The 24,599-nt window shown below is 46.4% G+C and overlaps 1 protein-coding gene across 1 annotated transcript in view; it reads left to right on the top strand.

The window, feature by feature from the left end:
* Window positions 1-24,599, top strand: part of als2b (alsin Rho guanine nucleotide exchange factor ALS2 b) — a 116,282-nt gene that overhangs the window by 41,184 nt on the left and 50,499 nt on the right. Inside the window, exons 10-15 of the mRNA XM_078551425.1 lie at window positions 3,876-3,941; window positions 5,606-5,768; window positions 8,277-8,408; window positions 12,257-12,283; window positions 20,285-20,413; window positions 23,464-23,534. Of these exons, the coding sequence (XP_078407551.1) occupies window positions 3,876-3,941; window positions 5,606-5,768; window positions 8,277-8,408; window positions 12,257-12,283; window positions 20,285-20,413; window positions 23,464-23,534 (588 nt within the window). The remainder of the gene's footprint in view (window positions 1-3,875; window positions 3,942-5,605; window positions 5,769-8,276; window positions 8,409-12,256; window positions 12,284-20,284; window positions 20,414-23,463; window positions 23,535-24,599) is intronic.

A 24,599-nucleotide genomic window follows, 5' to 3' on the forward strand; every position in this document is an offset into this window, starting at 1 on the left:
TTCTCGATTTTAATCATTCCAACACTGGCAGCCACACTTTCAGCAGCCTGGACCCTAAGCTCTGATAGTAATGGATCAGTTTTGCTAGATTGTCGTTAACTGTCTGGTTCACTAATGTACTTTCCTTGCAGAAAAGAAGGCTGAGAGGAGATTTGACAGAGGTATTCAAAATAATGAGAGTAGACAGGGAGAAACTGTACCCACCCATGAAGGGATCGAGAATGAGAATGAGGCGCAGATTTAAAGTAATTGGCAAAAGAAGCAAAAGCGATGTGAGGAAGAGCTTTCCACACAGGGAGTGGTTAAGGTTCGGAATGCACTTCCTGAGAGTGTGGTGGAGGCAGGTTCAGTCAAAGTATCCAAAAGGGAATTAGACTGCTATCTGAAAAGGAAGAAAATGTGCAGGGTTACGGGGAAAAGGTGGGGGGGATGACACCGAGGGAATTGCTTATCCAGAGAGCCAGTGTAGACACAATGGGTTGAATAGCTTCCCTCTGTCCTGTAACAATCCTGTGAAGGAAATCTGCCATCTTTACCCTGTCTAACCTATATTTGACTCCAGACTCACAGCAATGTGGTCGATTCTTAACTTCCCTCTGAAATGGCCAAGCAAGCTAATAATTTGTCAAGGAGGCAGCTCACCACCAGCTTCACAAGGGCAATTAGAGATGGGCAATAAATATTGGCCTTAACAGCAATGCCCACAACCCATGAATGACTTAAAAAAAATTTTTAAATTCAATCAGTCTACAACAGACCCTAATAGAATGCAAGCAAAGTCCCCATGCTGAAGAGCTTTGAGGGTCACTGCCTTTCTCCAAAGCTTGCTATATTCCTCACATCTCCAATTACTCCAACTGTGTATCTCCATGGATGGAACAGAGTTCCAAGCTTTAGTCCTGCACCTTCTGTGCTGGAAATCTCTCACTTATTGCTTTGCATTAGCACGCCAGCAAGACCCACAGTATCTTGCTGGTCCCATCCCAAGGCGATACATGCAGGCGCATTGGTCATCTTCCTGCATCATTTGCGCTTACCTTGACAGTGAGTGTCATGAGGGAGGGCGGACTGAGCTAGGTGGAGGACTGAGCTGGGCTGAGCCCAATTCTGTCCTCGCTCAATACCCACGTGCTGGTAGCCCCATTTCGCTCTCCCTGACCTAGTGGCCACGAGGCTAGTTGTCATGCCCCAGCTGTTACCCAGGCTGAGGTCAGGTCTGTTAACTCAGCACAGACCTATGCTTCAGTTTCCTGGTGTGCATGACTGACACCTGCCATTCTTAGCGTTCAGCCCTAAGGGGAATGTCCCAGTTTTGCATCCATAAATTAACATTATTTCCACTTGTTATGTGTTGACTAACCCCAGAGAAAATGTTACGCAGCACAGATATGGAGATATGTAACTACACATACCACACATTCCTACCGCCACATTCTAGTCTGTTTTCCCACAAGAATGCCTGTAACATGTAACAGCCTGCTGCTCGTGCTGCCCACAAATGAAACTGATTTCATAGATTCTACAGTAAAAACAAAATGCTGGAAATACTCAGCAGGCCAGGCAGCATCTGCGGAGAGAGAAATAGAATTAAAGTTTCAGGTCGATGACATTTCATCAGAACTGGGAGAAGTTGGAGGTGTGATATACTTCGAGCATGCTTTGTGCCGGGTGGCACAAGGGCAAAAGGAAGGTCTGAGATAGGGCGAAAGTCAGGAGAGGTTGAATGACTTCAGAGTGAGTCTTCCAGGTGTGAAGGGAATGACGATGGGACAAGAAAAGAAATAAAAAAAAGAAGTGCCTAGAGCAGGTGGTTGAAAGCGAAAATAAGAGAGAAACCGAAACATGCAAAGTAAAGGACATAAAATAGGGAGACGGAGTTTACGGAGTGAAATTGTTGAACCCAAGTGTTAAATCCAGAAGGATGTAAAGTGCCTAATCGGAAGATGAGGTGCTGTTCCTCAAGCTGACTTTGAGCTTCCCTGGAACGGTTCAGGTCAAGGACAGAGAAGTCAGTGTGAGATTCTGCCTTTTTGTTTCTGCTGAGCACTTCTGGCTTTATGTTCACTATCTTATGTACAGTTTTGACTTCATTCACCTTTGACCCCTTTGTCCTTTCCAATAACTTTCCCATCTCCCTTTGCCTCTCTGGTTCTTGAATCTGGTCGTCGCCTCTCACATCTGGGCCCAGAAATCCCATGTTTTGAGTTTCCCCCTTCCAAACCAGGCTCCTGCCCTGTGTCTGTGGTAAATTCTCGACCTTCCTGCAACATTTGATATGGCGCCTCACACCATCCTTCAACTGCTCCCTCCGTTGTCCAGCTGGACGGGACTGATTTTACCTGATTCCGTGTTTATTGCCGGGGATAATCCCTCAGCAATGACCTCAGTTCGCACTCCCTACACCCTTGTTTCTGGTGTCCCCGTGGGAGCTCTACTTGACCCCCTTCTCCATCTACATGTCCCTCAGTGACATCATCCAAAACACAACATCAGATACAACTTGTTTCATCTTGTTCTGTGTTTTTTACCTTTTTTTTGTTCTGCTGTGTTGGTCTTGTGTCGGCCCTTCCTTTTTCCTCTTGATATTGCACCGGATGGTTGCTATGTAGCCACTCACACCTCATTTGGATCCACTTGCTTTTGTTCCAAACCCATTACCGCTCTCTCCCCTGACCACCACCCGATCACAGATCTTCCCTTTTGTTCCTTTTTTCAGTCCTGATGAAAAGTTAACTCGGCCTCTTGACAGATGCTGCCTGACCTGTTGAGTGTTTCCACAGCTGCCATGGTGGGATTTGAATCTGTGTCTGCAGAGCGTTAGCCTGGGGCTCGGGATTCCTGGTCCAGTGACATTGTCACTATGCCACCGTCTCCCTTCCCCCTGTCATCACTGTGGGTGTACCTACACCACATGGACTGCAGTGGTTCAAGGCAGCAGCTCACCACCTTCTCAAGGGCAATTAGTGATGGGCAACAAATGCTGGCCCAGCCAGCAATGCCCACGTCACGCGAACGAATTTTAAAAAATAATAAAATTCCTTTTGCTGGCCCTGCCTCACCCACCTGCTCCTGAAACCTTCATCCATGCCTCTGTACACTTGTGGCCATACACTGGTGTGTTTTTAACTGGTTTTTGTGTGGGATGTCAGCGTGGACTCCAATAACTCCAGTTAACACTGGTGGGAAGTAGTTTCTTGTAGTTTGTGTATCTATGTCTTTGGATCTCTGCTCCTCTGCGCCACTTATACTCAACTTCCAAGGAGTATGCAGCCTCTATTCCTCCTAGCAAAGTGCACACTTGCTCACATTTATCTATATTGAAATGAATTTGCCATTTACACACCCATTCTGCAAGTTTAGTAATGCCTTGCATTTTGTTGCAATCCTTCTCAATGTTTAACAATACTCCCTGCCCCCCAATTCAATTAGCTGCAGTGTAGAACTGCCTCTGCACTGCTGCATCTAATGTACCCCACACACCTTTATGCCTATCAAACAGAGCTCTCTCTGCATTGGCCCATTCAACATCCCTAGATGACGGTTAGGTACAACGCACTGTATGAAAAAGGCACAGTGCAGTTCTGGGTCCAAATGATGAGGGTCTCTGCGGTTAGATTCAGTTTACACTGGGTAAGCAGAGCAGACCTCTGACAGGCAGCAGTGAGGGGGTGATAGAATTGGCCTCTGGTTCATAGGCTGTGGTTCAGGACCCATTGCTTCTGTCCACACACATCCCCGCAGTATCAGGTGATCTCTCCTGTTAACGGGAGCTGCCTGTGCTGGGTGTGGCTGCCTTGGTCCCAGGTTTGCTGCAGTTCCTTTCCATGAAATTGCTGTTGGTTCTGTTGACCATGCTGTTCTCGCTCTTGTTTCAGGTACTCCGGCTCAGTGGGGAATTTTTTGGTGGTTGGTGGTTTTCAAGCATTGGCCAAGCCAACGGTGTAAGTATAGCTGAATGTTGTCAACTCGAACCTCCTGTAGTGCTGTGGGTGAGGACCAGTGGCCTTGTATAAAGCATGCTGCCTGCACTCAGAAAACTTGCGCGGTTAGTGAATCTTTGCCCCTCTATTAGTTGATTAGTTTATTTGTCACTCACTGGTTTTTGCATCAGCTTGAGTCTATGTCTGGGCTGACTCCAAGGCCAGTATTGGACACTGGATTAAAACTTTAAAAAGCCTGTTTAATGCAATACCCCCAGTTCTGCTCCTGGGTCCTGGTTGTTTCTGAGCTCAGTAACGTTCCACTTATCCTGTCGATTGGACGAGGTGATGTATATGCATACGCCTGGTTGTAACACTGCCTGGGAAGAGGGGGTAGGGAAATTGAGTCCTGTTAGTGACTGGTTTGAACCTTAGGGGACACAGGGTAAAAAATCAGAGGGTTGGGAATAAGAAGGGAAGTCAGGAGGAACTTGGTCAGCCAAAGAGGAATTGAGTTGCGGAATAAATTATGGAGAAAGCACATTGAAGTGTAAATAGGACCATTAGGCACTTGAGTTCTGAAGGATGTCCATATCGGACTCGAAACATTAACTATGTTCCTCTCCTCACAGATGCTGCTGGACCTGCTGAGTTTTTCCAGCACTTTCTGTTTTCACATTAGGCATGTAAATAAATAAGTTTCTGGGGAGAGAGGAAATAGAGAGGTGTGGGTGGGCGGGGCTGAGGGATGTGGTGGGTGGGTGGCTGGGTGCATGTGAGGGTGGGTAGGCAAGATTGTCCAGTGAGATATATAGAGGATTGGTTGGAGCTGGAACTCCACTTCTTCCTTGGTCTTCCATCCACAGGCTTTTAAAGCCCAAGCTTACAAATCGTTGCCTTATGACAACTTTTGTCTGGCTTTTAGACATCGGTGGGAGTATAGATTCAGCTGATCATGTCCATGCCTTCTCTTTGACCTCAAGGAGAACCTCAAACTAATGGCCAGAATCTTGCCCTCTCTCCAAAGGCCTGTTTCAATCCCAGACTAATTCCCATAACTCTACTCTCTTCCCGTAGTTCTCTACCAATTTCGAATTAACACCACTACCTTGCTCTCTCCCAATAACCAGTCTAACAGTCCCAAACTAGTTCTACTGCTTCCCTTAATTCCTATAGCCCTGTACCATTCAACAGCTAATCCCACTGCCTCTCTCCTCATGTGAATGTGGGCAGTGCTCAAAAGGTTGCCTTTTATTGTCCAGTGCTAATTGCCTGGAGAAGATGGTGAATGGACCTCTTCATGTGGCAAAGTGTACCCACGATGCTGCTGTCAGGTAGGGTATTCCAGGATTTTGGAACATAAGATCTTGAACGAACGTGCATATGTGTGACCAGGTTAGGATATTGTGTAGCTTGGACTGGAACTTGGAAGTGATGGCATTCCTACATTGATCACCTTGCCCTTCTCAGGAGTACAAGTTACAGGGGAGGGGTGTACTGTCGAAGTAAACTTCTAGCAGATGTTCTGTAAAATAGTGCTCTCTTCCTACAGTTGCCTGTAAGATGGTGCCCTTTGCTGCACATACCTGTGGTTGAGTAATATGGGGGCAGTAAGTTTAAGCACTGTGTCAGGTGCCTGTACAGTCCTGTGAAGTAAGTGTGGTTGTTTTGTACGCTTTACACAGGGAACTCTTCAACAGAAACCTGGAAACCCTCCAGCAATTGTCCGAAGTGACCGATGAGAGTGTCCATGCTGCTGACCTCTTGCACACCCTCTTCTACATGCCCACCAGTCACTTGCACGAATATGCCCGTGTGCTGCTCAAACTTGCAACCTGTTTCGAGGTGGTAAGTAACGTTTTGTGCTGGCCTCCTCCTGCATTCTTTCATGTTTTATCACCATCAGGTGGCCTGATTCAGCTTGGAAGGCTTGTGACGGAAGTGCAACTTTCTCCTGGTCTGAAACTGAAGTCTTGTTTCATGATGGGAGAAGCCTTCATTGTAAATGTGTCACCAGTGATGGAGAGCTGTAGGCTGAGTGGTGGGAAGGGTATGAACTAGTGGCACTGGGCTGGGAGCTCTTGAAGTCTCCCCCCCCACCCACGGCACTGTGGTGGGTGATAATGGTAGAGCCAGTAAACCCACATGCATTCTTGCCCCATTGTGATTCTTGAAGCATTTCACTGACTCAGTTACACACTGGAAGCAAGAGCCATGATCACCTCTCCCTGATAGATGAGAACCTTGTCCTGAAGATGGCAATGAGCCAGGTGTCTGCAGTGACATTGGAGGACCATGAATGGTTATATCCATAAAGTTAGTTGGTTGGGCTGAACGAGTCAACTTGTCTCAATATGCAGAGGGAGGAAAAGAACCTGCATTTGTATAGCACCTTTCATGAACTTGGGAGGATCCAAGGTCTTTCACAACCAAACGCATCATTTTGAACGGCCATCATTGTCGTAATGTAGGAAACGCAGTGGCCAAACTGTGCACAGCAAGCTCCCGCAGACAGCGCTGAGTTTAATGACCAGGGCATCTCCCCTGCCTTTGACCCAGGTTGTGGATTCAAGTCCCACTCTTGGGATTTGAGCACTTAATCCAGGTCTATATTTCAGTGCAATACTGACGCAATGCTGCGTTGCCGGAGGTGCTGTCGTTTAGATGAAACATTAAATTGAGGTCCTTCTGCCAGGTGGATGTTTTAGAACTTGGAACATTATTTGGCCACAATTTCTTCCATTAACCATCACCACCAAAGGCTGATTAATTGGTCACTTTCCATAATAAATTTCAACCTCAGAATTTATAGTGGGAATATAAATTGGGGCAGAAAGTATGACTTGTATATGGTGACTGAATTCCACCTGCGTTCTTTAGTCTCTATCTCATATCCTCTCAACCTGCTTCACCTAAAGACGACACTCAACCTGTAGGCTGTAGTATGGGAGCTTGAGTGACACATTTATATATTTTTAAAAAATTAAACATTGGCCTTTCAGCCCCTAGGTCAGACTTTGGAATTTTTGCATCTGGGATTTAGTTGTAAACTCTATTCCAGTCCTAATCAACTACCGGGTTAATGGGCAAATCCTAACGGCTCTACAGTATAGAGGGTAGGCCTGCAATGGAGTTGGCTGCCCTCGTCTAGTCTGTGTGGCTTTGGACTGGCAAGATAATCTAGGGAATGTGAGACTGAGGTTGGATTGGGTGCCATATTCCAGGGAATGTGGGACTTTGATAAATACTGTTCTCATTTATATGTCTGTACCAAGTACTGATCTCATGTCAGGGTTAAGTCCTGGGAAAGGTTAGAAAAATTTGGACTGTGACGGGAGGAGAATTAGGAGGACCCTTGGTGGCATAAGACGCCAGGTGTAATGGAAAAAGATTAAGCAAGTTAAACCACGGCTGCGGGACCTCTTACAAACTGGGAAACTTGGGACTGATGTTGGGAAGTAGTTGAGAGTGACTGATGCCTGGAATGGGCGTTCGGAAGGGATGTGGGACAAAAAACTTGGAACTGTCCCAGAGATGGTGGTTGTTGTGACTGGCGTTTGTGGATTTGCAAGGAAGAGTAAGGGAGATGGGCCAAATGGCTGCCTTCGCCTGTACCAACCCTTGTTTTGCTGCTGTCCTTCCATTAAATGTTTGTGTCGCTGTCCCGGGCTGTAGTGAATGCTATTGGGTTTTGACCTGGGCTGCATGGGCTGGCTGGTAATTCTGACCATGGAGTTATTAAGCCTGGTTTCTGGCTGCTGCCTTTTCAGAGAGCCGCACTTTGCTCTTTGCAGCTTGGAGATGTACTCTCAGTCTTGATGTGCTGCTCCCACTCCGGCTTCCAAGTTGTTTGTTGGGGTTGCAGGAGCGAGGGGTGTTCGCGGAAAGCTTTTAATTGGGAAGGGAATTTGCATTCAAGATAGTGCAAAGGTGCTACTCTGTGTGTGAACGAGCCAGAACAGCAGTGGGTCTGAGGCAATTTCTTCTGTACCCTCAGCTGGGGCAGGTGTAAGGGGAGTAGAAATATTTTCCCTACTCTAGGTTAGAGAGGAGGAGATCATCCTGACTTCTTCTCCCCCCTCCCCCTCCCGCCTCCCTAACCCCTCTCTCATTATTCAGTAACCATTGCTGGAAGATGTGTGAATTCGATTGGGCTCGGTTATGAAGATCCTCGCCATTTGAGCAGCCTGACTCACTGCACTTGAACAATGACCACATGGGTGAAGCACTGGCAGAGCCGCTGGTGCATGTGGAACCTCTCTTTGAGCACTGTTGCATGGGATGGGGTGCAGGTGGAGGGGTGTTAGCTGTCGAATTGAACTGGGTAACTCTGTCCTGCTTTGTATCCTGCGGCAGGTCTCCAAGGAGTACTACAAGCTGCAGGAAGTCAGCTGTCAGTGTGAAGCCCTTGGCCTGTATCTGAAGAAAAAGCGCAAAGAAGCAGAATGCACCTACAACTTTTGGAAAACATTCCCAGGGAAAATGACGGTATGCAATCCACTAATTGCATTAGGAATACACAAACATTAGCCCTTGTAGAATGAACTTGATGCCATCTCATGGCTTATGTGCTGCTCTGTTACTCTTTCTGAGACTTCATCCTCTCGTTTACTGTGCCTGCCTCTGTCTTGCTGCCTACCTCCTCTGCTGTGCGAGCTTCTGCGCTCTCTTGCTTGTTTACTCGCTTTCACATGCACTTGCTATTCAGAATCACACAGTGCAGAAGAGGCCCTTCGGCCCATCGAGTCTGCACCGACACGTGAGAAACACCTGACCTACCTACCTACCTAATCCCATTTACCAGCACTTGGCCCAAAGCCTTGAATGTTATGACGTGCCAAGTGCTCATCCAGGTACTTTTTTAAAGGATGTGAGGCAACCCGCCTCCACCACCCTCCCAGGCAGTGTTACCTCTGGGTAAAAAACAGTTTTTCTTCACATCCCCTCTAAACCTCCTGCCCCTCACCTTGAACTTATGCCCCTTTGTGACTGACCCTTCAACTAAGGGGAACAGCTGCTCCCTATCCACCCTGTCCAAGCCCCTCAATCTTGTACATCTCAATCAGGTCGCCCCTCGGTCTTCTCTGCTCCAATGAAAACAACCCAAGTCTATCCTACCTCTCTTCATAACTTAAATGTTTCATCCCAGGCAACATCCTGGTAAATCTCCTCTGCATCCCCTCCAGTGCATTCACATCCTTCCTATAATGTGGCGACCAGAACTGCACACACTACTCCAGCTGTGGCCTCACCAAGGTTCTATACAACTCCAACATGACCTCCCTACTTCTGTAATCTATGCCTCGATTGATAAAGGCAAGTGTTCCATATGCCTTTTTCACCATCCCACTAACATGCCCCTCCGCTTTCAGAGAGCTATGGACACACACGCCAAGGTCCCTTTGTTCCTCAGAACTTCCTAGTGTCATGCCGTTCATTGAATACTTGTCAAATTACTCCTTCCAAAGTGTATCGCCTCTCACTTTTCGGGGTTAAATTCCATCTGCCACTTATCTGCCCATTTGACCATCCCATCTATATCTTCCTGTAGCCCAACATTGTGCAGCATTGCACTGTGACAATATGCTGGATTGGGTCAGTGGGGTTGGCGTGGGATGGGTGAGTGGGAGTTTGTTTTTATTCTTTCACGGGATGTGGGCGTCGCTGGCAAGGCAAGCATTTGTTGCCCATCCCTAATTGCCCTTGAACTGAGTGGCTTGCTCGGCCCTTTCAGAGGGCAGTTAAGGGCCAAACATGATGCTGTGGTTCTGGAGTCGCATTAGACCAGATAAGAATGGCAGGTTTCCTTCCCTAAAGGACATTAGTGAGCCAGATGGGTTTTTATGATAATCAATGATCGTTTCATGGTCACCATTACTGAGAGTAGCTTTCACTGAACTGAATTTAAATTCCACTAACTGTCGTAGTGAGATTTGAGCCCGTGTTCCCAGAGCATTAATCTGGGACTCTGCAGTACTAGTCCAGTAGCATTACCACTAGACCACTATCTCCCTTTTGGGTTGGGATGGGTGAGTGAAAGCGTGGTCGGCTTTGGGATGGGGGAGTGCCATCCACAGTGTGCTGAAAGTGGTTAAATGAATGTTAGTGGAAACCAGCCTGGTATCGAACAAGAAATGCCTGTGCCAGAAGTAAATTGGACCCTGCTAATATCCTGTTTCCAGGGTATTGGAACTCGTATAAATTGCATGCAGAGGCGGTACTAATCTGTGAATGACTCTTAATGAAGCGTTTCCGTAACATAGACACCAAAGGAAAGCATTGTACTGCTTCTATATTTGGCTCAGGTAACCGAGCACTTCCCAGTCTCCATGTGCTAATAATAGCACAGCCCTTTATCCAATTCTGGATCTGACTTGTCCTGGGTATTGAGTTGAGAGCAGTGCGTCTGTCTGTCTGCCAGCCTTAAATATGTTACCAGCAAATGACTAGAGTCTATAATTAAGGAGAGTAAGATTGAAGACCTTGAACGTTTTCAGTTGGTCAGAGAAAACCAGCATAGTTTTATAAAGGGTATGTCAACCCCAGTGATCCCTCTAAATGTTCTTGTGTGTGTGTGTGGCCTGTTTAGTTCAATGCCTTTTTTTAAATCGGAGGCCACGGATGTGCATAATAGCGGGTCATGCCTGATGGAACTTTCAGTGGAGGTGGCTAAAGTAGTGAACAGAGGAATACCTATGGCTGTTAATTAGACTCCTGTAAAGTTCCTCATAACTATATTAGCTAAAGGTGAAGCTCATGGAATTGAATGGATTGAGCTTGTTTCGACATTGGCGGAATGACAGGAGACAGAGTAGGGATAATGATCAAAGGAAAGGATAGCCATTCATCCAAGTTTGCCAATGATGCAAAGATTGGAGGTGTTTTGTAAGCAGTGTAAGTAGAAGCAGAGAGATATTAATAAATTAAATACATGGGCAAAACTGTGCCACATGGATTTCAACAGAGGCGAATGTGGAGTCACTTTGGGCCTGAAAAGTACGAAGAAAAGCAAAGTCCTCCCTAAATGGTGAAAAGCTAGAAACAGCGGAGGTCCAAGAGACTTGGGGAGTCCAAGTGCATCAATCGTTAAAATATCGTGAACAGCAATGGAAAATAATCAAAAAGGCTACTGGAATGCTGGCCTTAATATCCTGAGGGATTAGAAGTCATACTAAAACTACACAAAGCCCTGGTTAGATCACCCCTGCAGCACTGCGAGCAATTCTGGGCACTACACCTTAGGAAGTATGCTTTGGACTTGGAGGGAGTGCAACCGATTTGGTAGAATGATACTCGGAGTCAAATGGTTGAGTTGAGGAGAGATCACACAAGCTAGGGTTGTATTCCCTGGAACTTAGGAGGTTAAAGGGTGATTCGATCCAAGAAGGTAGATGGAGATAAACCATCTCTGCTGGTTGGAAGGCTCGGACTGAAGGCACCGTCTAAAGGCTAAAACTAGACGTTTGCAGGAGTGAAATTAGGAAACTGTTCTGCACACAAAAGGCTGTTAAAAGTCTGGAACTCTCTTCTGCAAATGGCAATTGACCCTGGGTTAATTGTTGATTTTAAATCTGAGACTGATTTGGTTTTTTTTCTTGTCAGTAAAAGGTACTCCGGGATATGAGGCAACGGTAGATAAATGGAGTTAAGTCACAAATCAGCTATGATCTCGAGGGGGGATAAATGACCTCCTCCTTTTTCAATGCTCCTAAGTGTGAGATACCAGCCCATTGTCAGTGCATTCCCAATATTGAGCTTCAGATCAGCCACAGCTTGGCTTGGACTTCTGTTGTCCACCCTAAATTAGATGTTCTATTCGCAGTGTTACCTGACTGACCTAGAGCACAGCCTGTGAAACCATAGCGTATGGCATGCATCGTGCTTGCTTCCTGTTTTATGTGGGGTTTATTTGCCACATGCAATTCTACATGAAAGATGAGCTTGACAAACGAGCACTGGCTCCTGCATCAGGGCAGAACCTGCCTGCCTGTGAAATGGCCAACCCCACCTGCTTGCGGCTTGCCTAGTTTAGGGGCCTTGCATATAGGAGTCAGCACTGGGGCCGATGCAAGCTGATGTGAGGATTTCTCCCTTGCACTTGGTACATACTGTGTTCATGGCGCAAATCTCCTCGCAACAGATAGCAGTGACTTGTCAGCACTTTTACCCAAGGTGAATTGAACCCGAACTTATAAAGGTGGCTTTTGCCCTTCATGTTTTGTCTTCATTACTGTGTGTGTGTGTGTGTGTGTGTGTGTGTGTGTGTGTGTGAGAAACATGTTATGTGTTTCCTGCCTCAGCGTTGCAAGGGTTAATATGAGTTTAACTTTTTTTAGGCTTTTCTGACGAGACATTTTTCTACTGTGAGTATAAGGATATATAGAAACGTTTTTTTGTGTGGCCTATAATGAAAGATGTGCTTAATGAGAATGCAGCATCCCCTCTCTAAAGTTAGATTCCTGTGCTAATACCTCCATAGAGGAGACCCTACTAGTGCTGACTCCAACCAGGTAAGGTAAGTTATGTTCTATCTCTGCCCCTTTCATCCTCGTGTTTGGCAGCTTGTTAACATTTTAAAGTGTGCTCAGAGGTTGTTTTGGCCTGTGTTTGCTGTGATTTAACATTGAACACTGTACTGTTGTCTTAACTGCCTACCCATTGCCTTGCATTAAAATGTTGTTGGACGGAATAAAGCTTGTGATGTCTCAACAAGTGTGGGAAGGGGAGAAGGGTTCTCCTCCTCTGGGAGAAAGGGAGAAGGAGAAGCGGGGTTACATCTCTGGACTTGGGTCAAACTCAGCCAAGTGTGCTGGGGTGGAGCCTGCCACCCACTGCCTTCTCTATTGGCTGTAGGGCTTCTTCGTGAGATTTGCTTCTGAAGGGCCTCAACCTTACCTAGTATATGTCAGCCTCTGAAAACTACTCATTGACTGCCGTTCGTATTCTCACTCTAAGGGTCCTCGCTGTGGGAAGAGGAAAAAATGGCACTGCAGGTTGGTGATCTTGGGGTTGGTGAGAAACGTGCACAAGACTTTACCTAGTATCTAAAATCTAAGTGGGTGCTGACATGGTAAAGGTGGAAAGATACCTGATTCCCTTGCGCTGACCTCACTGGCAGCCTGGGAACTAGCCAGAGACGGTGGTGCAGGAGTGAGTAGGCACCTTAGAATCTCACACCAGGACCGAGCAACCTCGCTTTAGGGAGAGGAGTCGAGAATGAACATTGCGCGCTGTCCTGTGACTGAGCATGGGGTTCTGTCACAGGGTGTGTCCGCGATAGAGAGCGAATGCTGGAAAGGCACAGCTTCCGGAATGAAGGGGCAGGTTAGCTTCTCGGCTCAGGACTGGCTGAGGAAGATGTCCAAGCCCCTTGGACTAGCCAAAGGGAAGTGAGTGATGCAGTAAAGGTGATGAGTGCAGATATACTAACTGTTGATGGCCCTTGGACTGTTCACGATGTTAAATGCACCGTATCAATTCGAGTCAGTGTTGATGCAAAAAAAGCGGGTTAAACAGTCTGTGAACCAACTTAACACACAATCTGATAATAAATCAGACTCACCTCAGGGTGTCTTGAGTTAAGCCGCTAAAGAGACAGACGATGAGGAAAACTGCTACAAACAGGCAGGTGTCTTATCCAGATAATGGTATTTATGTCCATTGTCAGCAGGAGAGACAAATAAAGGCTGGTGCCTGCATTTCATTCTCTACATTGCCCTATTTAACCTCAGACTGATCCATAAGCTGTGCATATGTCGTCTCAATGATCAACCCTGCCAACACCTTGACTGTTCTTAATGGGCTTCTTTCGTAAAATTATAACCAAACTCAAATCGTCCTGTGTAGTGCGTGGACTGTGTCAGTCTGCCTATAGCCAGCGATTAGATCCACTGATGAAGACAGTGTGTAAGTGCCTCATACAAATCCGAGATGCCCAGGTATAATTCAATATCTCCTCCAGGGCAGCAGTTCTACCTTTTTTGCTCAATGTCCCTGTGCTGGAAAGGAGAGCAAAGTCCGTTAGGGTTCCCTTTTTCCCCGATCGCTGTGCAGGAACTCCTGTTGGAGGGGTGAATGTCTCAAAGTTACGGCAGGGCTTAGCTCAGTCGTGATCTCAGAGTAAAAGATCCCCTAGGAAACAGTGACCATAACATGGTAGAATTTAGCGTTCAGTTTGAGAGTGAGAAACTTGGGTCGAAAGCAACTGTGCTAAACTTAAATAAGGGTAATTACAAAGGCGTGAGGGCAGAGTTGGCTGGAGTGGACTGGGAAGGGAGCTTAGCAGAAAAGACAATTGATGAACAATGGCAGACGTTTAAGAGTTCATGACACACAACAAAGATATATCCCAGTGAGGAAGAAAGATCCTAGGAAGGGAATAAACCAACACGGTTAACCAAGGAAGTTAAGGATAGTATCAAATTGAAAGAAAAAGCACATAATGTGGCAAAGATTGATGGTAAGCCAGAGGATAGGGAAAGTTTTAAAAACCAACAAATGATGACCAAAAAAATGAAGAGGGTGAAAATAAACTTTGAGGTTAAAGTAACAAAGTTGTTGAATAAATACTTTGGCCGGGATTTTCCGGCCCCATCGTGGGCGGAACCTGCCACAGACGAGGCGGTGCCCGAGCCAGAAGCCGATTGACTTGCAGCGGGACCAGAAGATCCTGGTGGCAGGAGGGTGCTGAAAATCCCGCCCTTTGTATCAGTCTTCATGGTACAAGACACTAAGAACATTCCAAAAATACTAAATAATCAAGGGGCAAAAGGGATGAAGGAATAAATAAAATAACGGTCACTAGAGAATAAGTACTAAGGAAACTAAAGGCCACATATCCCCATGACCTGATGGGCTGCATCCTAGGATATTAAAGGAAGTAGCTACAGAGATAGTGGATGCCCTGGTAGTAATCTTCCAAGAATCCTTAGATTCTGGAAAAGTCCCAGAGGATTGGAAAACTGCCAATATAACATGTTTATTCAAAAAGGGAGGGAGACAAAAAACAGGTAACTATAGGCCAGTTAGGTTAACATCTGTCATTGGGAAAATGTTAGAGTCTATTATAAAGGATGTAATAGCAGAGCATTTAGAAATACATAATCTAACCAAGCAGAGTCAGCATGGCTTCATGAAGGGGAAATCATGCCTGACAAATTTATTAGAATTCTTTGAGGAGGTAACAAGCAGGATAGATTAAGGGGAACCAGTAGATGGTTGGATTTCCAAAAAGGCGTTCGATAAGGTACCGCACATAAGGCTACTTAATAAGATAAGAGCCCATGGTGTTGGGGTAGTATATTAGCATGGATAGAGGATTGGCCAACTAATAGAAGACAGAGTTGGGACAGGAGGGGCATTTTCATGATGGCAACCTGTAACTAGTGGAGTGCCACAGAGATCAGTGCTGGGGCCACAATTATTTACAATATACATTAATGACTTGGATGAAGGGAAGTGAATGTATTATTGCCAGGCTTGTGGATGACACAAAAATAGGGGGGAAGGCAAGTGGTGAGGATGACACAGAGTCTACAGAGGGTTATAGACAGGTTAAGTGAATGGGCAAAAACTTGGCAAAAAAATGGAATATAATGTGGGGAAATGTGAGGTTATGCACTTTGGCAGGAAGAATAGAGGAGCTGAATATTATTTAAATGAAGAAAGACTGCAGAAAGCTGCAGCACAGAGGGATTTGGGGATTCTCATGCATGAATCACAGAAAGCTAGCATACAAGTTCAGGCAATAGGGAAAGCAAATGGAATGTTGGCCTTTATTTCAAAGGGAATGGAGAATAAAAATAGGGAAATCTTGCTAAAACTATACAAGGCGCTCGTTAGACCACACCTAGAATACTGTGAACAGTTTTGGTTCCCTTATCTAAGGAAAGATATACAGGCATTGGAGGCAGTCCAGAGAAGGTTCACTAGGTTGATCCTGGGTATGGAGGGATTTTCTAATGAGGAGAGGTTGAGTAGGTTGTGCCTGTACTCATTGGAGTTTAGAAGAATGAGAGGTGACCTTATTGAAACATATAAGATTCTTCGGGGGCTTGACAGCTGTGAGGTTGTTTCCTTTTGTGGGAGAGTCTAGGAGCAGAGGGCATTACCTGAGAACAGGGGCACCCATTTAAAACAGATGAGGTGGAATTTCTTCTCTGAGGGTAGTCAATCTGTGGAATCCTTTACTACAGAGGGCTGTAGATGCTGGGTCGGTAAGTATATTCGAGGCTGAGATAGATTTTTAATCAGTAAGGGAATCAAGGGTTAGGGGGGAAAGGCAGGAAAGTGGAATTGAGCATTATCAGATCAGCCATGATATCTCATTGGTGGAGCAGACTCGATGGGCCAAATGGCCCACTTCTCTTCCTATGTCTTATGGTGATTCCTTCTCCTCTTTCCCCCTGCGATGGCTGAATGGCCTGCTTGCTGTCCAGCTTGTACATGAATGGCCATTAGGGACAAGTGACTGAGTATCTGGCTTATGTAGGTAGGCCCCCCAAGCAAGAGTGGGAGCCTTCACACGAGGAAGGAGAGATGATAACACCCCTGCACGTTAGCACTGATCAAAGATGTGTCACTCTTTGTCCTTCAGTGGAGCAGCCATGACATGTGAATGAAATTAATTGTACTGATCCCTGACGTCAGCACAGTGTATTCCAATGTTGACCTGTACTCGCAGTAAAGAGGCATTTTCCACAAGCGGATTTCGTGTCCGTCCATCAAAACGTAACTGTTAGGCAGCCATGAGTGGCTTAGCCCCAACGTTCCTCGAGACTGACGTGGGCTGCATGCCCCACACTCAAAGCAGGTAGAGGTCACTGCATTCAGAGTAAAACTGATCACTTTTTATGTACAGTATATATGAGAATGCAGCAAAGCCAGCAGTTAATACATGACCTGCAGGGGACACAAACTGTTCCAAGAGCTTAGTTATTTTCAGTAGCTTTTGACACCATCTCTGGTGTAACGCTAAGTGGATAGTTGCTCCACAAAGTGTCTCAGCTGTCTCTGGTAGAGGAGGTAATGCACAACACTCAAGGACCCCAGAGCTGCTGCACAGTCATACAACTTACTTTGTTTTGAAATAGGCTTGTTTGAAGGTGCATTCTTCACCTTGAAACGTCACACTTTTTTTTTTATCGCCCCAGTTCAGTCTACACTGTCCTCCCCGCCCCCATTTCTATAATTCATTAAGGACAAGTGTACTACAGTGTGAACCTGCACTCTTCCCCATGCACCCCCCCCTCCCCACTCCCAGCCCCCAACCAAAACCCAGTCGCCCTTGCCCTTGCCAAGTCCTGGAGAATCTCATAATTCTTACAGCACCGTGGGAGACCATTCAGCCCATTGTGCCTGCACCGACTCTCCAAATGAGCATTACTTTTCCTTTTCAGGTGATCCAATTCCCTCTTGAATACCTCGATTGAGCCTGCCTCCACCACGCTCCCTCAGGCAGCGCATTCTAGATCCTAACCACTCGCTGCGTGAAAAAGTTTCTCCTCATATCTCCATTGCTCCTTTTGCCATTACTTTAAATCTGTGCCCTCTGGTCCACGATCCTTTCACAAGTGGGAACAGTTTCTCGCTATTTACTCTATCCAGACCCCTCATGATTTTCATCACCTCTGTCAGATCTCCACTCAACCTTCTCTTCTCCAAGGAAAACAGTCCCAACTTCTCCAATCTATCGTTCCTCATCCCTGGAACTATTCTCAACCTCTCTAAAGCCTTCAAACCCTTCCTAAAGCGTGGTGCCCAGAACTGGACACACTACTCCAGTTGAAGCCGGGCCAATGTTTTATACAAGTTTAACATACCCTCCTTGCTCCTGTCCTCCACGCCACTATGAATAAAACCTAGAATACTTTATGCTTTATGAACCACTCTCCATCTGAATCATGGAGATTCTTGCCCCTCCTTCAGAATTGATCCATGACCTTGCCCCACCCACTCTGTGTTCACAACAAACACCACTGCCCTTCCGCACCCACACACCCACCCAGCTACAGTGTTCATGGAGCTACCACACCAACTGCAATCCCATCATGCCACTTCTCCCCTCATCTTCAAGAACTCCTTCATTTTAAACTCCTCTTGCCCCACCCCCGCAACTGACTCTCCTCCCTTTTTTAACCTACTCCAAACTCCGTGCCCAGCTGTCCACGTGGCACTCTGGGATGTCTCTCTGTACATAGTGATATAGAAGCATCGGTTGTTCTTGGCCACGTTTCCCAATGGAGTCTGAGTCCGCAGAGTTCTGACGGCTGACGACCCCCTGAAAACGCCTAAAAGACACAGCTCACGGAAGCTTTTAATCCATGTGATTTGATCTGATTTGATTTGATTCAATTGCAGTGACGCTTTCTGGTTTGATGCAAAGAGAAAACTCTGCTCTTTGTTCAAATTGAGAGCCAAACTCTAAACAACGGCAGAGTAGTCACTCGGAGGAAAGAAAGGCTGCCTGTGGGGTTTCAAACATTTACCTCCCTGCAGTTCCCCTCACAGATTAGATAGAGTGCGACGTTACAATCTTGGGAAGGATAGTGTGTGTGTGTGTGTGTGTGTGTGTGTGTGTGTGTGTGTTTATATGAGACGGTATATGTGAGTATGCGTGAGCAGTGTGTGTCCGTGCGAGGGAGCATGCATGCAGAGAATTCCCCAGTCGACAAAGTAGTGTTAGTTTAGGCACCGGTGTTTAAATTTATAAACTGGATTGTCCTTTGCAAAGCCTCAATGCAGGAAGAATTTTAATATGTTACAAATGTTAGGTTTCCAGAGCTTACTCAGCAGCAACTACATACGCCACATAGACAGCAGCAGTTCAGGAAGGCAGCTCACCACCACCTTCTCGAGGGCAACTAGGGATGGGCAATAAATGCTGGCCCACAGCCAGCGAAGCCCACATCCCCTGAATGAATTTTTTTTTAAAAAAACGACTAAATCTTTAACTTTCTGTTCGAGACCCGAGTTGGCAAATCACAAGTAGCTTAACCTATGTGTAGGAGATCTTCTGTGTTGAAGGTTTTTGATAGAGCAGCAAAAATCTGAATTTTCTTCCGATTTGAGAGAGAAAGGCAGGCTGCCAGAGTGTTTGGAAGAAGGGAGGAAAAGGGATTTTTTTTGTAAAAACAAATAAAGTTTTTTAAACAGAAGTGAAGTAAAATGTGAATCCGGACTCCCTGTGAACCTCATGTCCCATCAGAAATTGAGTATAGTGTAGTGTAGCACTTTTTTTTTGCCAATCTTTGGTGTAATTGTACCTTTGAACCTTGGGTTTCTGGTCACTGAACATAGGAGTTGTTAGATGCAAAAAGGCACCTTCCACTGCTCCGGTAGCTGCGTGATATCTTATCGTTAGAGGTCCGGACACTGATGGGAGGGCTCTGGGAACCTGTTCCTCCCAGGCACGCTGCAGGCCGCTCAGCCTGGGGCGTGGGGACCAGCTTTAACAGTCGCTGTTCAGCAAAACGAAAAGAGGTGTCATTCATTGGCCCCGCCATTGCTGAAAAGAGAGACGTGTTGCCAAACCTTTTCATCTTGCACTCATCAGGACAAACCCACGAATGTCAAATTTGAAACGATCGCAACAAACTATATATACCGCGGGAGAAAAGAATTGCTGATTGGTTGGCAATGATCTCTCTGATTCGCCAAGCAACACTTGCTGAACAATCCTGAGTGTGCTAATAGCTACACTAACAACCAATGTAACATAATCAGTCGAGCTCATAACATGGCTCATTTACCCTTGCTAGATATGAGACGCGTTCATACACATGTTCTCTGCAAACAAAAGAAATATGTTCTAGCGTTGCGCCTTCCTTGAACCACCTTAGAGCTTGGAGAGCCTGTAGTTTCCTAAGGCTTTCCCCATGGCAACACCTCAGCCAATCAGAATTGACTTGCTTACAAATCAGCACCCTTTTTACTCCTGCAGTATCAGTTGTTGTGATCGTTTGAAGTTTGGCATTCTTGCATTTGCCCTGATGAGTGCAAGACTAAAACAATTGGCAAAATGTATTTCTTTACAGCGATAGTCGAGTTCTGTATGACAAAATGACTGATATTAAAAATCTACTTGAGACAGTGTTATGCTATTGGGGACATTAACTTTCATTTGTTTGCTGCTGTTGCTCAGGAGCTAAACACCAAATGGTATTGGGGTGGCTTGATGATGGGTTTATCCCCACTGTCATGGTGCCAGGGGGCTCCAATCTGATCAGGTCCTGTGGATTCCCGTTACGTTGCGCTGTGTCGGGTGAGAGATGCTGTCGGTGCATCTCTGGGTGCAGGGGGGCTGAGCTTGCTCCTGGTGCTAACCCTGGTTGCAATAACCGTCAGTCTGTTCTTTTCCTGCCAAGGATTCCCTGAGGAAGCCGGAACGCCGTCTCATCTGTGAGAGCAGCAACCGGGGCCTGACGCTGCAACACGCTGGCAGATTCTCCATTAACTGGTTTATCCTCTTCAATGACGCACTAGTCCACGCTCAGGTGAGCCCACCTAGTTGGGGGAAGGGGGCAGGTCGGATATTGACCCGGCGGTGGGGTGGGTGAAGGGTGCAGATCGGTCATATACCCGGGGCAAGGGAGGACAGGTGGGTCATTAACGGGGGGGGGGGGGGGGGGGGGGGGGTGCTGGGGGTAAGGGGGGCAGGTGGGTCATGACCCCAGTGGGGTAGGTTATTAACCCGGGGGTGGGTAGGTCATTGATCTGTGGTGGGTGGCGCTCAATCACAACATGGTGCTCTGCTGATGCAGTTTTTGGTTCATTTTGACTCTTAGCAATGAGACCTTTTGTGTTTGTGGCAGTTTTAAAGCAGAATAGTTAATTCGCGCCGCTCCGATTTCCTCCAAGTGTCCTACCTGCATCCACCTTTGAAGTTGAGAGTGTGGGTCTGTACTGAGCTGCAGCACTTGTCGTATTCTGGGCCAGACGTGGATGGATATTCTCTTGAGTCATTCCTGTAAGGACTCCTAGTATCATTAGTACAGAACTGTGGTCAGACCCCTCTTTGGAGCCCTGCATTCAGTTTTGGGAACTGTTGCTCAGGAAGGATATTTTAGCCTTGGAGCTGCTGCAGTGCGGTATCATTCACTGGAATGATAATGGAGATTAAAGGGTTGAATTATGAGGACAGACTGCATTAACTTAGCCTCTTATGTCCCTTTTCACACAAGAGGTATTAGAACTCAGGATTGCACTCCCTCAAAAGGCTGTGGATGCTGGGTCACTTAGAATCTTCAAGAATTAAGTTGATAGATTTTGGCCGGGAAAGGATATTTAGAGATTTGGAACAAGGGAACTGACTTGAGAGACTAGGGCAGACCAACCACGGTCTAATTGGATAGGAGAACAGGCTTGGGGGAGGGGTGCTGAATGGCCAACGCCGTGTTCCGGTTCCTATACTGTATCTTTGATACGTATCCTGGTGCATTTCTCTCATCCTTCGGGATGGAGCCACTTTACTGAGAGGAGATCAGACATAAGCTTGGAGTTGCTTTATTTTACTGACAACAGTGGAATATAGATTCATGGTCACAATCAAAACACATCTCACTTCACTTCAAACTAATCATTGTGGATAGGAAACCAAGGTCCTTAAGCTAAATATCCCCTTAACTTAACTTTTTCCTGCCCTGCGCTTAAGGTGAGTGAGTTTGACCTCTTGAGGTCATGTTCCCCCCTCACCTTTACGTAGGCCAATGTGCTTTGTCCTTTCTCTCTATCTCCTTGACTCCTTCCCCATTCAGAGCTTTGCCAATCAGTCAGCGAAACCGGACACAGCTCCCCCTCCTCTCGGATCGTGGGTCCCAAGGAGCCATTGCCCAATAAAAGCAAAATAAAGCGGATGCTAGAAATCTGAGATCAAAACGGAAAACACTGGAAAATCCCAGCAGGTCTGGCAGCGTCTGTGGAGAGAGAAATAAAGTTAACGTTTCGCATCCACATGACTCTTCAGAAGAAGAGTCACACGGACTTGAAACGTTGACTCTGTTTCTCCCTTCACGGATGCTGCCAGACCTGCTGAGTTTCTCCAGCGTTTTCTGTGGTTTATATGTGCCGTTGCCCGAATTGGGTCAAAATCCTGGAACTCCCTCCCTAACAGCACTGTGGGTGTACCTGCACCATGCAGACTGTAGCAGTTCAAGAAGGCAGCTCACCACCACCACCTCAAGGGCAAACAAAAGTGCAGGGTGCAGTAGAGCTTTCAATTTTATTCTATGAATTAAGGAGACCTGCATTTTGGCGTTGGAGGGGGTACAGCAAAGGTTCACGAGATTGGTCCCTGGGATGAGGAGATTGGTCCCTGCGATCAGAGGCTGAGCAAATTGGGGCTGTATTCTTTAGAGTTTAGAAAGAGATGGTCTCATTGAAACGTACAAAACTCTGAGGGGGTTTGATTGTTTCTTCTCTCAGTCGGGGAACCTAAAAGACGGGGGCGCAGTCTCGGGGTAAGGGTCCAATCATTTTATGATGGAGATGAAGAGAAATTACTTCGTTCGAAAGGCTGTGAATCTTTGGAATTTTCTACCCTAGAGGGTTGCGAATGCTGCATCGTTGAATACATTTAAGGCTGTGGGATAGGCAGATTTTTGGGATCTCAGGGAATTGAGGGATATGGGGAGTGGGTAGGAAAATGTAGTTGGAGCCCAAGATCAGCCATGATCCTATTGAAAGCAGAACAGGCTCAATGGGCCCATGTGGGCCCACTCCCCCTATTTCTTGTGTTTTCAACCTCGAACTCATTATTAATAAATGAGCTCCTCTTTGACTCAGGGGCTGCACAGAGGATTTTGAGCCTGCCTGAATTCTTTTGCCTTTAAAACAAATATCTAAATTAAATCTGCAGGAAAAACATCAGTTAAAAATAACGTGACCTGCGAGGCTGCCCACTCCAGCTTTGTGCCTTCCTCGAACTACCTTAGGGCTTGGGGAGCCTGTAGTTTCCTAAGGCTTTCCCCATGGCAACACCTCAGCCAATCAGAATTGACTTGCTTACAAATCAGCACCCTTTTTACTCCTGCAGTATCAATTGTTGTGACCGTTTGAAATTTGGCATTCTTGCTTTTGCCCTGATGAGTGCAAGACCAAAACAATTGGCAAAATGTATCTCTTTACAGCGATAGTCGAGTTCTGTATGACAAAATGACTGATATTAAAAATCTAATTGAGACGGTGTTACGCTTGCTATGCTATGAGACTTTGCTGCCGATACTGAAGGATTAGTTTGTTTGTTTGCTTGCTTGCTTTTTTTGAAGGGTAATGTTGTATTCCATCCTTTGATATCGATGCTGAGTTAGTGATGAATTGGCACCAAAACCAGCTGGGTACAGTAAACTAAGAAACTCTCGCCGCAAAGCTTACCGGGTGAAGCGACTGCTCAGTTGCCTCGTAACTGCATCCTGTTTAATTCCCTCAGCAGCTACTAGCTGTTCTTGTTCATACAGATTAGTATGTCTGCTTGTCGTTGAAGAGTTCTGTGTGTGCCAATTATTTTTCTTCTCTCGTAAGCTTCCATTTTTCTCCTCCCTTTCCTCAGTTTTCGACACATCACATATTTCCCCTCGTGACACTTTGGGTAGAGCCTCACTTTGAAGAAAGCAGCAGTCCGTGAGTATCAGAAGTGATTGTTCAGTGCTGGTGAATTCTTGGGGTCGGTGCGCGATTATAACAGCGACCTCCTTGTGGCAGGAGTGACGTTACTCTCGTCTGGGCCTCTTGCTGTTCACCTGCCATTTTGCAGCACACGGTGTGCGGGGGGGTGGGGGTGGGTGAGGGTGTGATCAGGGAACCTTTTACAGTCTTTCGCTGCTCCAAACTTGAAGGTTGGTCGGAAGGACTGATTTCTTTGAAAAATAATTTGCGTACAAAAAAAAAAATTGCAGGAATTGAATCCTGGACTTTTTTTCCCCCCTGAAATTATTTTCATAGTCATGTGGTCACTGACGGTGTTGTGTTACCGATCACTCTGATGAATCAGAGTTACTGTGGCAACATGGTGCTTTTACACGCATGTTGTAGTCTGGAGCTATGGACAGTGATGGTACAGGCTCCAAGTTCTTTCCATGGCTGACCAGGAATCTCTCCCACTCCTATTGCCTGCCATTGGCGTGTGTTAGAAGCATTTACAAGTTGATACTCAACCTGTTTGGCTGCGTTATGAACGCACCTCCCTGAGCCATCAAGTCCTGGAGTGCGACTCGAAGCCAGAGCTTCTGACTTAGAGGCAGGGGACGCTACCCACTGCATCACAATAGCGCTAGAGGCCCCTGTCAGGGCTCCGGAGAGTTCAAGAGCAGGTGAATCCGCCCTCTGCACTTCCAGCAGTACCTGGAAATTGAAAAGTGGGTTCTGTCGGGTAAATACGGGTACTGTATGGAGGAGGGAGGGAGGGAGTTCCCCAGTGCGCAACAGCTCCACACTCAGCAGCCTCAATTCAGCAATAGTTTTACATCGGGTTTGATGGGAGTGCCACTGGTCCTGCTATCCCCAGTTGCACAGCACTGGGTTGTGTCCGAAAGTAAATGGGTGCACTCTTGGTGCTGATGGTAGCGTGTGTGATGCTTTGCTCCCTATTATCCGTCTCTCTGTTTTTGTTTCTGGCTCACCCTAGTGCACTCTCTCGCTCTCACATTAACTTTCTCTATCTCGCGTGCTCTTTGGTGCTCTCTGTCT

The sequence above is a fragment of the Cetorhinus maximus genome, chromosome 11, assembly GCF_964194155.1.
Source record: "Cetorhinus maximus chromosome 11, sCetMax3.hap1.1, whole genome shotgun sequence".
Taxonomy (NCBI): Eukaryota; Metazoa; Chordata; class Chondrichthyes; order Lamniformes; family Cetorhinidae; genus Cetorhinus; species Cetorhinus maximus.